The following is a 14402-nucleotide window of genomic DNA, read 5'->3' on the forward strand; positions in this document are numbered from 1 at the left end:
AAAGAGAAGACTATGCTGTAGGCTACCAAAATATTTGAGCAACTTTCAAATATTGTTTAGAGAGACTCTTTTGGCACGAGCGCATCGGCCATCACCATCGAGTGAGCTGTGCATCATTGGGTGAGCCATTGAAACTGGAAAGCAATTGTAGGGCTATAATTTCCTCCTCGTATTGTAGCATACAATATGTGTCTCCACACACCTAGGCTGTTGATGGATTCAAGACAATGTCATTTTTATTGCTCTCAGATTCTGTTTGTCATTGTCAAAGTAGCCTCCAGTCTCCAGTCAAATGACGTAGAATTGCATGAAATGCGTTTATAAAAGGCCAACATTTTCCCTGGCCCCTAGGCTACATTGTTGTTTAACTAGCTAACGTTAGCTGGCTGGCTCGTTAGTTAACGTTACATGACGTGTATACAACACCCGTTGAATGTGGCCGGTGTCAGTAAATGTCTGGAAAAAAGCGTAATGAAATTGTTGTCAGCAGAGCTGGTTAGGCTGTTTTCATGTTATCCAGAGGTAAACAAAAATCATCGGCCAGGGCGTCAACTGTGCGCTCCGAGTGAAATGAGATGGGTGGGGCAAAAGCTTACGAGGTTGTGAACGATGCTGAATGGGTGTAGACAAAGAGCTCTTCACTAGATACCAAAACATTCTAAGGTGATTTTCTCAAAAGTGAGTTTACAAGTTGATCAACTTTCAAAGCCCAATTACTTTCCATTGTTCCTCAAATGCAGTGTATGATATACCATTTGTAGCTCTGTGGCTCTGCTTTTATCAATGTAAAAAACACTATTTCACATTTTGCTACATTAGTGTCACAGCCGTCGTAGGAATTAGACCAAAATGCAGCGGGAGTCTGTATACTAATCTTCTTTTTTATTGGCAGAAAGAAGGAAAACCAAAACAAAACACACGTATACAAAAACAACGACGACAAACAGTCCTGTAAAGGAATACAGCTATACACGAAACAACTACCCACAAAAACCCCATGAAAAACACCCCTACTAAATAGGACCTTCAATTAGAGGCAACGAGGAACAGCTGCCTCCAATTGAAGGTCAAAACAATAAACTAGACATAGAAATAGAAAAACTAGAAAATAGAACATAGAAATACAAAACATAGAACACAACCCAAAAACCCCGACAACAGAAAACAAACACACCCCTGCCACGTCCTGACCAAACTACAAAAACAAATAACCCCTTATATTGGTCAGGACGTAACAATTAGACCGAATCCAGGTGGTGAGTCACATATACAGTGCCTTCAGAAAGTATCCATTCCCCTTGACTTATTCCACATTTTGTTGTTACAGCCTGAATTCAAAATGTATTAAATATTATTACACACAATACCCCATAATGATAAAGTGAAAACCCGTTTTTAGAAATGTTTACAGATTTATTGGAAATGAAATACAGAAATATCTAATTTACATAACCTGTTATCCTCTATGGGCTAGGTGGGACGCTAGCGTGCCACCCGTGGTGCACTCCATCAACAGCAGGTGCATTTCAAGAGCGACAAATTTGAATCCAAATAAATGTCAAAATTAAAATTTTTCAAAAATACAACTATTTTACACCATTTGAAAGATAAACATCTCCTTAATCTAACCACGTTTTACGATTTCAAAAAGGTTTTACGGCGAAAGCATAAATTTAGAGTATGTTAGGACAGTACATTTACAAGAGTTGTGTGTAATGTTTTGTCAAGTCAAAGACAGGGTCACCAAAACCATAAAACCAGCTAAAATGATGCACTAACCTTTTACAATCTCCATCAGATGACACTCCTAGGACATTATGTTAGACAATGCATGCATTTTTAGTTCTATCAAGTTCATATTTATATCCAAAAACAGCGTTTTACTATGGCATTGATGTTGAGGAAATCGTTTCCCTCCAATAACCGGCAGTCAAGTCAGCGTCACAAATTAAATAATTAAAATTAGAAAACATTGGTAAAATATTATATTGTCATTTAAAGAATTATAGATTTACATCTCTTGAACGCAATCAACTTGCCAGATTTAAAAATAACCTTACTGGGAAATCACACTTTGCAATAATCTGAGCACTGCGCCCAGAAAAATACGCGTTGCGATACAGACTAGACGTCATGTTGGGGAGATCTAAAATCGAAAATACTATGTAAATAATCCATTACCTTTGATTCTCTTCATCAGATGTCACTTCCAGGTATCACAGGTCCATAACGAATGTAGTTTTGTTCAAAAAAGCTCATCATTTATGTCTAAAAATCTCCGTCTTGTTAGCACATGATCTAAGCCAGCCGGACTTCTCGTCATGAACGAGGGGAAAAAATATATTTACGTTCGTTCAAACATGTCAAACGTTGTATAGCATAAATCATTAGGGCCTTTTTTAACCAGAACATGAATAATATTCAAGGTGGACGAATGCATACTCTTTTATAACGTATTGGAACGAGGGTACCCAACATGAACTCGCGCCAGGTGTCTAATGGGACATCATCGTTCCATGGCTCTTGTTCGGTCAGATCTCCCTCCAGAAGACTCAAAACACTTTGTAAAGGCTGGTGACATCTAGTGGAAGCAATAGGAAGTGCCAAAATATTCCTCAGCCCCTGTGTTTTTCAATGGGATAGGTTTAAAGTCAATACAACACATCAGGTATCCACTTCCTGTCAGAAAATGTCTCAGGGTTTTGCCTGCCAAATGAGTTCTGTTATACTCACAGACACCATTCAAACAGTTTTAGAAACTTTAGAGTGTTTTCTATCCATATATAATAAGTATATGCATATTCTAGTTACTGGGTAGGATTAGTAACCAGATTAAATCGGGTACATTTTTTTTATCCAGACGTGCAAATGCTGCCCCCTAGCCCTAACAGGTTATGGCTAGGGGGCAGTATTGACACGGCTGGATAAAAAAACGTACCCGATTTAATCTGGTTACTACTCCTGCCCAGTAACTAGAATATGCATATAATTATTGGCTTTGGATAGAAAACACCCTAAAGTTTCTAAAACTGTTTGCATGGTGTCTGTGAGTATAACAGAACTAATTTGGCAGGCCAAAACCTGAGAAGATTCCAAACAGGAAGCGCCCTCTCTGACCATTTCTTGGACTTCTTTGTCATCTCTATCCATTACAAAGGACCTCTGCTGTTACGTGACACTTCCTACGGCTCACATGGGCTCTCAGAAGGCGGCAAAAAGCTGAATCGTGGCTTTGCAGGCTCTGGCTGAAACAAAGTAGCGCGTTTGGGTAGTGGCTGGTTACAGTACTGTGAGACTCAGGCTCGTGCCCGCGTCGACCGAAAGCTTTGTTTTCTTTCCTCTGTTTACCTAAAAGGAGATTCCCGGTCGGAATATTCTCGCTTTTTTACGAGAAAAATGGATTTTAAACAGCGGTTGACATGCTTCGAAGTACGGTAATGTAATATTTAGAATTTTTTTGTCACGAATTGCGCCATGCTCGCGACCCTGATTTACCATTTCGGATAGTGTCTGGAACGCACAAACAAAATGCCGCTATTCGGATATAACGATGGATTATTTTGGACCAAACCAACATTTGTTATTGAAGTAGCAGTCCTGGGAGTGCATTCTGACGAAGACAACAAAGGTAATCAAACTTTTGTAATAGTAAATCGGAGTTTGGTCAGGGCTAAACTTGGTCGGTGTCTAAATGGCTAGCCGTGATGGCTGGGCTATCTACTGAGAATATTGCAAAATGTGCTTTCACCGAAAAGCTATTTTAAAATCGGACACCTCGATTGCACAAAGGAGTTCTGTATCTATAATTCTTAAAATAATTGTTATGTTTTTTGTGAACGTTTATCGTGAGTAATTTAGTAAATTCACCGGAGGTTTGTGGGGGGTATGCTAGTTCTGAACGTCACATGCTAATGTAAAAAGCTGGTTTTTGATATAAATATGAACTTGATTGAACAAAACATGCATGTATTGTATAACATAATGTCCTAGGGTTGTCATCTGATGAAGATCATCAAAGGTTAGTGCTGCATTTAGCTGTCTTCTGGGTTTTTGTGACATTATATGCTAGCTTGAAAAATGGGTGTCTGATTATTTCTGACTGGGTACTCTGCTGACATAATCTAATGTTTTGCTTTCGTTGTAAAGCCTTTTTGAAATCGGACAGTGTGGTTAGACTAACGAGAGTCTTGTCTTTAAAATGCTGTAAAATAGTTATATGTTTGAGAAATTGAAGTAATAGCATTTCTAAGGTATTTGAAAATCGCGCCACTGGATTAGACTGGCTGTTGAGTAGGTGGGACGAATTCGTCCCGCCTAGCCCAGAGAGGTTAAAATCGGACACCTTGATTGCACAAAGGAGTTTTGTATCTATAATTCTTAAAATAATTGTTATGTTTTTTGTGAACGTTTATCGTGAGTAATTTAGTAAATTCACCGGAGGTTTGCGGGGGGTATGCTAGTTCTGAACGTCACATGCTAATGTAAAAAGCTGTTTTTTATATAAATATGAACTTGATTGAACAAAACATGCATGTATTGTATAACATAATGTCCTAGGTGTGTCATCTGATGAAGATCATCAAAGGTTAGTGCTGCATTTAGCTGTCTTCTGGGTTTTTGTGACATTATATGCTAGCTTGAAAAATGGGTGTCTGATTATTTCTGGCTGGGTACTCTGCTGACATAATCTAATGTTTTGCTTTCGTTGTAAAGCCTTTTTGAAATCGGACAGTGTGGTTAGATTAACGAGAGTCTTGTCTTTAAAATGGTGTAAAAAGCATAACAATTATTTTAAGAATTATAGATACAGAACTCCTCTATGCACTCGATATGTCCGATTTTAAAATAGCTTTTCGGTGAAAGCACATTTTGCAATATTCTCAGTAGATAGCCCGGCATCACAGGGCTAGCTATTTAGACACCCAGCAACTTTAGCACTCACCAAAGTCAGATTTACTATAAGAAAAATGTTATTACCTTTGCTGTCTTCGTCAGAATGCACTCCCAGGACTGCTACTTCAATAACAAATGTTGGTTTGGTCCAAAATAATCCATCGTTATATCCAAATAGCGGCGTTTTGTTCGTGCGTTCAAGACACTATCCGAAACGGTAAATAAGGGTGACGAGCATGGCGCAATTCGTGACAAAAAATGTCTAAATATTCCATTACCGTACTTCGAAGCATGTCAACCGCTGTTTAAAATCAATTTTTATGCCATTTTTCTAAAAAAAAAGCGATAATATTCCGACCGGGAATCTGCGTTTAGGTAAACAGACGAAAGAAAATAAAGCATGGGGTCGACTCGGGCACGCGCCTAAGCCCATAGTACTCTGATCGGCCACTTGCCAAACGCGATAAAGTGTTTCAGCCAGAGGCTCCCTCGATATCGTTCAGCTTTTTCCCGGGCTCTGAGAGCCTATGGGAGCCGTAGGATGTGTCACGTTATAGCAAAGATCCTCAGTCTTCAATAAAAAGAGCCAAGATGAAACACAACTTGTCAGACAGGCCACTTCCTGCATGGAATCTTCTCAGGTTTTGGCCTGCCATATGAGTTCTGTTATACTCACAGACACCATTCAAACAGTTTTAGAAACTTTAGCGTGTTTTCTATCCAAAGCCAATAATTATATGCATATTCTAGTTACTGGGCAGGAGTAGTAACCAGATTAAATCGGGTACGTTTTTTATCCAGCCGTGTCAATACTGCCCCCTAGCCCTAACAGGTTAATAAAAGAAGATGAATACACATATACCCGCTGCGTTTTGGTCTCAATCCGACGACAACCGTGACAGGCTACCTAAATATGATCCCCAATTAGAGGCAAAGATTACCAGCTGCCTCTAATTGGGAACCATACAAAACACCAACATAAAAATATTGAACTAGAACACCCCCTAGTCACGCCCTGACCTACTACACCATAGAGAACCAAGGGCTCTCTATGGTCAGGGCGTGACAAAGAGTGTGCAAAGCTGTCATCAAGGCAAAGGGTGGCTATTTTGATGACTCTCAAATATATTGTTTAACACTTTTTTGATCCTACATGATGTGTTAGAAAATAGTGAAAATTAAGAAAATCCCCGTAATGAGTAGGTGTGTCCAAACTTTTGACTGGTACTGTATACACTGAACAAAAATATAATTGCAACATGCAACAATTTCAAAGAGTTACAGTTCATATAAGGATGTCAGTCAATTGAAATAAATTCATTCGGGCCCTAATCTATGGATTTCACATTCAGATATAAATCTGTTGGTCACAGATACCAGTATCTGGTGTGGCCACCATTTTCCACATGGAATGCAAAACATCTTCATCGCATAGAGTTGATCAGGCTGTTGATTGAGGCTTGTGGAATGTTGTACTACTCCTCTTCAGTGTATGTGCGAAGTTGCTGGATATTGGTGAGAACTGGAACACGCTTTCGTACACCTCGATCCAGAGCATCCCAAACAGGTTCAATGGGTAACATATCTGGTGTGTATGCAGGCCATGGAAGAACTGGGACATTTTCAGCTTCCATGAATTGTGTACAGATGCTTGCGACATGGTGCCGTGCATTATCATGCTGAAACATAAGGGGATGGCGGTGGATGAATGGCACGACAATGGGCCTCATGATCTCGTCATGTCATCTCTGTGCATTCAAATTGCCATCGATAAAATGCAATTGTGTTTGTTGTCCTTAGCTTATGCTACGGAAAATGGGGCACTCTGTTCACAATGTTGACATCAGCATACCGCTCGCCCATCCAACGCCATAAATGTGGTCTGTGGTTGTGAGGCAGGTTGGACGTACTGCCAAATTCTCTAAAACGATGTTGGATGTGGCTTATGGCAGAGAAATTAACATTAAATTCTCTGGCAACAGCTCTGGTGGAAATTCCTGCATTCAGCATGCCAATTGTATGCTCCCTCAAAACTTGAGACATCTGTGGCATTGTGTTGTGTGACAAAACTGCACATTTTACAGTGGCGTTTTTTTGCCCCAGCATGCTGTTTAACTTCTTTGGGAAAGGGGGGCAGTATTGAGTAGCTGGGATGAAAAGCGTGCCCAAAGTAAACTGCCTGATACTCAGGGCCAAAAGCTATAATATGCATATAATTAGTAGATTTGGTTAGGAAACACTCTGAAGTTTCTAAAACTGTTTGAATGATGTCTGTGAGTATAACAGAACTCATATGGCAGGCAAAAACCTGAGAAAAAATCCACCCAGGAAGTGGGAAATCTGAGGTTTGTAGTTTTTCAAGGGATTGCCTCTCCAATATACTGCGTCTGTGGGGTCATATTGCACTTCCTAAGGCTTCTACTAGATGTCAACAGTCTTTTGAACGTTCTTTCAGGCTTCTACTGTGAATGGGGAGAGAATAAGAGCTGATTGTATCAGGTGTCTGGAAAATTGCATGAGCTCAGTCATGCGCACGGCCATGAGAGCGAGCTGCCTTTCCTTTCAATTCTAAAGACAAAGGAATTGTCCTGTTGGAATATTATTGAAAATGTATGATAGAAACATCCTAAAGATCGATTCTATATATCGTTTGACATGTTTCTACAAACTGTACTGTAACTATTTTGACTTTTCGTCTGGACTAAACTCGCGCACTTAGTAAATTTGGAATGCTGGACTAAACGCGCAAACAAAATGGAGGTATTTGGACATAAAGATGAACTTTATCGAACATTTATTGTGGAACTGGGATTCCTGGGAGTGCATTCCGATGAAGATCATCAAAGGTAAGTGAATATTTATAACACTATTTCTGACTTTGGTTGACTCCACAACATGGCGGGTATCTGTATGGCTTGTTTTGAGGGCTGTACTCAGATTATCGCAAGGTGTGCTTTCTCCGTGAAGCTTTTTTGAAATCTGACACAGCGGTTGCATTAAGGAGAAGTTTATCTATAATTCTGTGCATGACACTTGTATCTTTTATCAAAGTTTATGATGACTATTTCTGTAAATTGATGTGCTCATTCACCGGATGTTTTGGAGGCAAAACATTTCTGAACATTACACGCCAATGTAAAATGTGGTTTTGGGATATAAATATGAACTTTATCGAGCAAAACATACATGTATTGTGTAATATGAAGTCCTATGAGTGCCATCTGATGAAGATCATCAAAGGTTAGTGATTCATTTTAGCTGTATTTCTGGTTTTTGTGACTCCTCTCCTTGCTTGGAAAATGGCTGTGTGGTTTTTCTTGTCTAGGTGCTGTCCTAACATAATCTAATGGTATGCTTTCGCCATAAAGCCTTTTTGAAATCGGACACTGTGGTTGGATTAACGAGAAGTTTATCTTTAAAATGGTGTATAATACTTGTATGTGTGAGAAATTTGAATTATGAGATTTTTGTTGTTTTGAATTTGGCCCTAGCATCCCACATTTCCCAGAGAGGTTCAGCTGGATTATCTTGGCAAAGGAGAAATGCTTACTAACAAGTTGTAAACAAATGTGTGCACAAAATCTGAGAGAAATCAGATATTTGTGAGTATGGACAATTTCGGGGTTATTTTATTTTAGCTCATGAGACATGTGACCAAAACTTTACATCTTGCATTTATATTTTTGATCAGTGTAATTTCTTATACCTAACCAAATCACGACTCAGGATATGACCCAGATGCAGACACAGGAGGCGGATAGTACAGTTCTTAGATGATTTATTAGGAACACGGGGCAGGCAAAGGGCAGGTTGAGGTAAGGCAGAGGTTCGTGATCTGGTCAGAGTCAGGCAGGTACAGGACGGCAGTCAGGCTCAGGGTCAGGGCAGGCAGAGGTTCATAATCAGGTCAGAGTCAGGCAGGTACAGGACAGCAGGGCAAACAGAATGATCAGAACTGGGAAAAACTAGAAAACAGAACTAGAGAAACAGGAAGGCAGGAAAGAATGCTTGTAAGACCTGATAAGACGAACTGGCAACAAACAGAGAACACAGGTATAAATACATTGGGGATAATGGGAAGATGGTTGACACCTGGAGGGGGTGGAGACAAACAAAGACAGGTGAAACAGATCAGGGTGTGACAAACCATTCTCTTAAAGTGCCTTGTGGGTCTCTCCATTTAGGGCATGCTACGTCAATAATATCTTAAAACAATAGCTCTTATTACTTCATGTCATCAATCAAATGAAATGTATTTGTAAAGCCCTTGTTACATTAGCAGATGTCACTATGTGGTTATACAGAAACCCAGCCTAAAACCCCAAACAGCAAGCAATGCAGAAGCACGGTGGCTAGGAAAAAACCCCTGGCCCTTTTACACATACAAACACATGGGTGTGATCATTTTACAGTGGTCCCTACAGCGTACGCTCAAACCGGTGTGATTAGAACACTTAGAATGTCCAGTTACGATTACACAACAGTCAGTGTTTGAGGTGGCCACACATTTTGCACAAACAGTCTTTACAACATTATGTCCTCAATGTGAGAAGTTTATTTTTGGATGCAATGTTCTGTGAATGTCTGAAGTGGCGACAGCATAACACAATTCTCATCCAAACCGGAAAATGTAGGCTACATTAGTTGTAGCGCTAACTAAAGAAAGAGTGACCTAACACAAGAGGTCATATTTAGCTAAGTCTTGGCTGACCGAAACCATATTTTAAATTAGCTAATAGAAATGACTATTTACAATTCATCACATCATGTGTGACCTCACCAGTGATCGAAATAATTGACAAACACTTTCCAAAAATCTAAAATAATCCGACGATGGGTAGTTTGTGCGCAATCATAATTGTTTTTTCGTGTCAACCAAAGACAAGAGGTTACAAGATGAGTTGGGTCTGTTTGTATCATTCACTTCCATAATTTCATTCCAAAAGTTTACTCGAGAGATGAGTGAACCATCCCTTCCCCTTGTTTTATTATAACATCTTCGGTCTGACAGACGTTTACATGACAACTAGAATGCATTGTATCCCGAGGGCACTGGGTACGGTCGCCAGGTATAGTTCCATCTGGAGCAGGAAACCCTTGCATCCGGCAGCCGTTCCATCATAAGCCCCTGGAAGCGAGAGCCTAATCCCACTGGGTCCAATTGACGGAGGGGTGGGCAGCAGTGGTGTTGGTTGAGGTGATGTGGATGAATTCGTAGGAAAAACCCCTTTTTCCCAACGCTCCATGGTGAGCAGCACGCGATCCATGGCTATGCCAAGATGTTGTAGCATTGTAGCGTGCTGCTGGACTTGTTCCTCTACTGGTACCGGAGGAACTGATGCGCCTGCTGACTCCATAATATGGTGCGTTATTCTGTCAGTGTCAGTATAGTGGAGGTGAGGAACAGAGTCAAGCGCAGGACACCGAACTGAGTAAAATAACTAATTTACTCTAGAAAAAAACTCATGAGTAAAAATCCAAGCAGGGATAAACAATACTGACGAAACACAACTAACACGACAAACAGGAAAACAATAACGCACAAAACATCATGAGAACCAGAGGGTTTAAATAGGGAAATAATCATAACGAGATAGGAACCAGGTGTGAACAATCAAGACATAGCAAATGGACAAAGAAACATGGATCGGTGGTAGCTAGAAAGCCGGTGACGATGAACCCCGAACACCGCCCGAACAAGGAGAGGAACCGACTTCGGTGGAAGTCGTGACAAATACACACAAATCTAAAAGTAAAATAATGGAATTAAGAAATTAATAAATATTTGGATGAGCAATGTCAGTGGCATTGACTAAAATACAGTAAAATAGAATAGAGTATGAAAGGAGTAAAGTGGTATGTAAACATTATTAAAGTGACCGAAGTTGCTTAGGAGCTAGAAGCAGAGCTGCCATGTCTGTCAGCGTCATCTTATCATCACCCCTAATTTTAGGTCTATGTCAGATACTTTCAAATACTTGATGTGTGCTTGATTTAATTTCACAGATACAATGGACCCAATGAAGAAGTCCTTAAAGTGCAAACTCCAAACTAAATGAAGCACACTTTAATAATTGTATGTGTATTTGACCCAGGTCTGGTACATGTAGAGAAGTGGTGTACTCTTAAATTGCCTTTTTATGTTCCACAGATGACACTCCAATGAACAACTCACAACTAGGTAAGCCCTTCATATTTAGTTCCTGATAATCAACCTAAACTCTTGTTCCTTCTGATTCCCTTCTAAAATGAATATTAGCATTTTTCACGTCCAAATCATTATAAAGTAACTTGATTTCGCTACACAATATATTTTACATACTTAAATATGATTTGGACTTGAAATGCGCATTTGGACGTGGCCAGGTCAACAAAACCTGGCCAATATGGATTGCTGTCATACCTTGTCAATAGACTGCTTACAGGGTAAAGAAACCAATATTTGTAATTTGAATGAACTATTCCTTTACAGCGCAGAAATAAGTGTCAATAACATTGTAATAGTATGGTAATAAGTTGGGTTAAGGTATGTGTAAGCTTGTTCGGATTTCTGTTTAGCGTCGCGCATTAAAAGGTACCAATAGGATTTTTACATTATTGCGACTAGTCTTCTTTTAACTACTTTGATGCAAGAAATTCTAAAGAAATACTGAAATAGCAATGTCCCTGTTACTTTTCTTCTTAGATTTTAGCAGGCAGTATCACTATTGTCATAATAATCAACTGCCCTATTGCTTTCATTGGTCTTTTTTTGTTTGTTGTAGCTCAACTAAACAGCCCAGTGTTTCGGATGAACACGGTGACCAGCGCACTTATCTCAGGCATCATCATCCTTGGTGTAATGAGCCTGTGTTTCTTCATCTTATCCCTTACCCTCCTCAAGGGCAAGAGGGCCCCACCGACCATCTTGTCGGGGGCTCGCAACCCAGCTTTCAACTAACTCCAGCGATCGCCCCTGCTCCCAAGATCTTGCCTTCCCCCTCCATAGAAGGAGAGAGTGGGACTCACATGTACACATTTACAGTAGAGTGAAAATCCCAAATTGTTCATTTATATGAATGTAAACTGTACTGTATAATTCATGTTAGCATAGGTATAGTTGACATCTCGAGAATGTATATTTCTTTGTATGTATTGTACTTATATTGTTTCAACCCAGTGACAGTCCGGTTATTGTTAAGCGTTTAATTTGCAAAGTGGATTTCAGTTAAATTTAATACCTCAGCTACTCGGCGTCCTATTGCAGGGTAAAGGATAATTTACAAGAAATACATATAGCGTAGAATAAACTGGTCTAACACCAAATTCTTGTTTAGTTGGTATGTTTACAGGGAGAAATGTAAACGCTATCCTTGAACTGGATATAACATGAGTGACCTCTAAACAACATCCTATGCAATTATTAAAAAACTCAGAAAAGAGCCTGGGGTTGGATTTCGTTAATTTCCTGAAAAGACTTAGACCACTGTGTAAGGGTTGTAATGAATGAAAAGCTAACAAAAAAATATACTAGTTACATTTTATATCCATTATGTTATTAATATTGCTGATAAGTACCATAGTTAGTATAATGATTATAATACATTAATTGATAGGTCATTACTCATGAATGCTAGGTAAATGCTCTACCTAAATTAATGCAATCTTCAAATTGTTTTACTAGTTTAAATTACATTTTGGATTGATATTAGGCTTTTTAGTGAAATGTGTACCAAGAGTTTCATTCCAAAACGCTATAATATACATTTTCAGAAATGTTGGTTATATTAGCTTTTATTGTTTAAATAAATTATGAAAGGGATTGGTCTGTTTGTTTGAAATCTACAAAAAAAGGTTTCATTTCAGAGAGAAAAATAATCATGTTTTGTTGCAAAATGCTATATATCTGCCTCCCTTTCAGAGAAAAAAGTAGCACAGCTAGGTTTTATGAAGTCAAATGTGACATAACTACATTTTTTATAAAAAACTGTACAAATTATACCTTTGTGACATCAATATATAATGACGAAAATGTCTATGAGAAAATGTCTATGAGATCAGTCTATATATATATATATATTTGCAAAAATATAAATAATTTTCTGTGTATATATATATATATATAACATATATATACAAAAAATGATTCAATGCAGTAATATGAGATCTGTATGTAAAATATAAACATTTTTGTCATTTAGCAGACGCTGATATCCAGAGTGACTTACAGTTAGTGCATTTATCTTATAGCTAGGTGGGACAACCACATATCACAGTCAAATATAGAGTGAATTCGGAAAGTATTCAGACCCCTTCCCTTTTTCCACATTTTGTTACATTACAGCATTATTATAACATTAAATAAATATAAATACTCAACAATCAACAAACAATACTCTATAATGACAAAGTGAAAACAGGTTGAGAAATTTTTTCAAATGTATTAAATAAAAACAGCGAAACCTTATTTACATACGTTTTCAGACCCTTTACTATGAGACTCGATATTGAGCTCAGGTGCATCCTGTTTCCGTTGATCATCCTTGAGATGTTTCGACAACTTGATTGGAGTCCACCTGTGGTAAATTCAATTGATTGGACCTGATTTGGAAAGGCACACAACTGTCTATATTGCAAAACCAAGCTATGGTTTTCAAAGCAAAACCAAGTTATGAGGTCGACGGAATTATACGTACAGCTCCCAGACATGCTACACATCTGGAGGAAACCTGGCACCATCCCTACGATGAAGCATTGTGCTGACAGCATCATGCTGTGGGGATGTGTTTCAGTGGCAGGGAATGGGACTCTAAGATTGAGGGAAAGGTGAACGGAGCAAAGTACAGAAAGATCCTTGATGAAAACCTGCTCCAGATCTCTCAGGACCTCAGACTGGGGCGACGGTTAACCTTCCAACAGGACAGCAACCCTAAGCACACAGCCAAGACCACGTAGGAGTGGCTTCGGGACAAGTCTCTGAATGTCCTTGAGTGGCCAAGCCAGAGCCCGGACTTGAACCTGATTGAACATCTCTGGAGAGACCTGAAAATAGCTGTCCAGCAACGCTCCCCTTCCAACCTGACAAAGGTTGAGAGGATCTGCAGAGAAGAATTGAAGAAACTCCCCAAATACAGGTGTGGCAAGCTTGTAGCGTCATACCCATGAAGACTCAAGGCAGTAATCGCTGCCAAAGGTGCTTCAACAAAGTACTGAGTAAAGGGTCTGAATACTTATGTAAAAGTGATATTTCAGTTTTTTAATTGCAATAAATGTGCTAAAACTCTTTAAACCTGTCTTTGCTTTGTCATTATGGGGGTATTCTGTGTAGATTGATGAGGAACAAAAACAATTTAATCCATTTTAGAATTAGGCTGTAATGCATCAAAATGTGGAAAAAGTCAAGGGGTCTGAATACTTTCCGAATGCGCTGTATGTCATTATCAGTAAAACATCACAATACATCACAGAATGTATAATTTGGCTTCTGGGGGAAAAGGAGACCCCCAGCTCCGCCAAAACCATTGACAACT

General features: G+C 39.1%; 1 protein-coding gene across 2 annotated transcripts in view; it reads left to right on the top strand.

Moving 5' to 3' along the window:
- zpld1a (zona pellucida-like domain containing 1a) overlaps positions 1-13339 on the top strand; it is an 89573-nt gene extending 76234 nt beyond the window's left edge. The window contains exons 11-12 of one of the 2 annotated variants that reach the window (NM_001165392.1): positions 11045-11074; positions 11658-13339. In NM_001165392.1, coding sequence (NP_001158864.1) covers positions 11045-11074; positions 11658-11833 — 206 coding nt within the window. In that variant the 3' untranslated portion in view covers positions 11834-13339. The remainder of the gene's footprint in view (positions 1-11044; positions 11075-11657) is intronic. The other variant, XM_014195688.2, reaches the window with a different exon arrangement.
- Positions 13340-14402: the final 1063 nt, after the last annotated feature.

This window comes from Salmo salar, chromosome ssa04, assembly GCF_905237065.1.
Source record: "Salmo salar chromosome ssa04, Ssal_v3.1, whole genome shotgun sequence".
NCBI classification, from domain to species: Eukaryota; Metazoa; Chordata; class Actinopteri; order Salmoniformes; family Salmonidae; genus Salmo; species Salmo salar.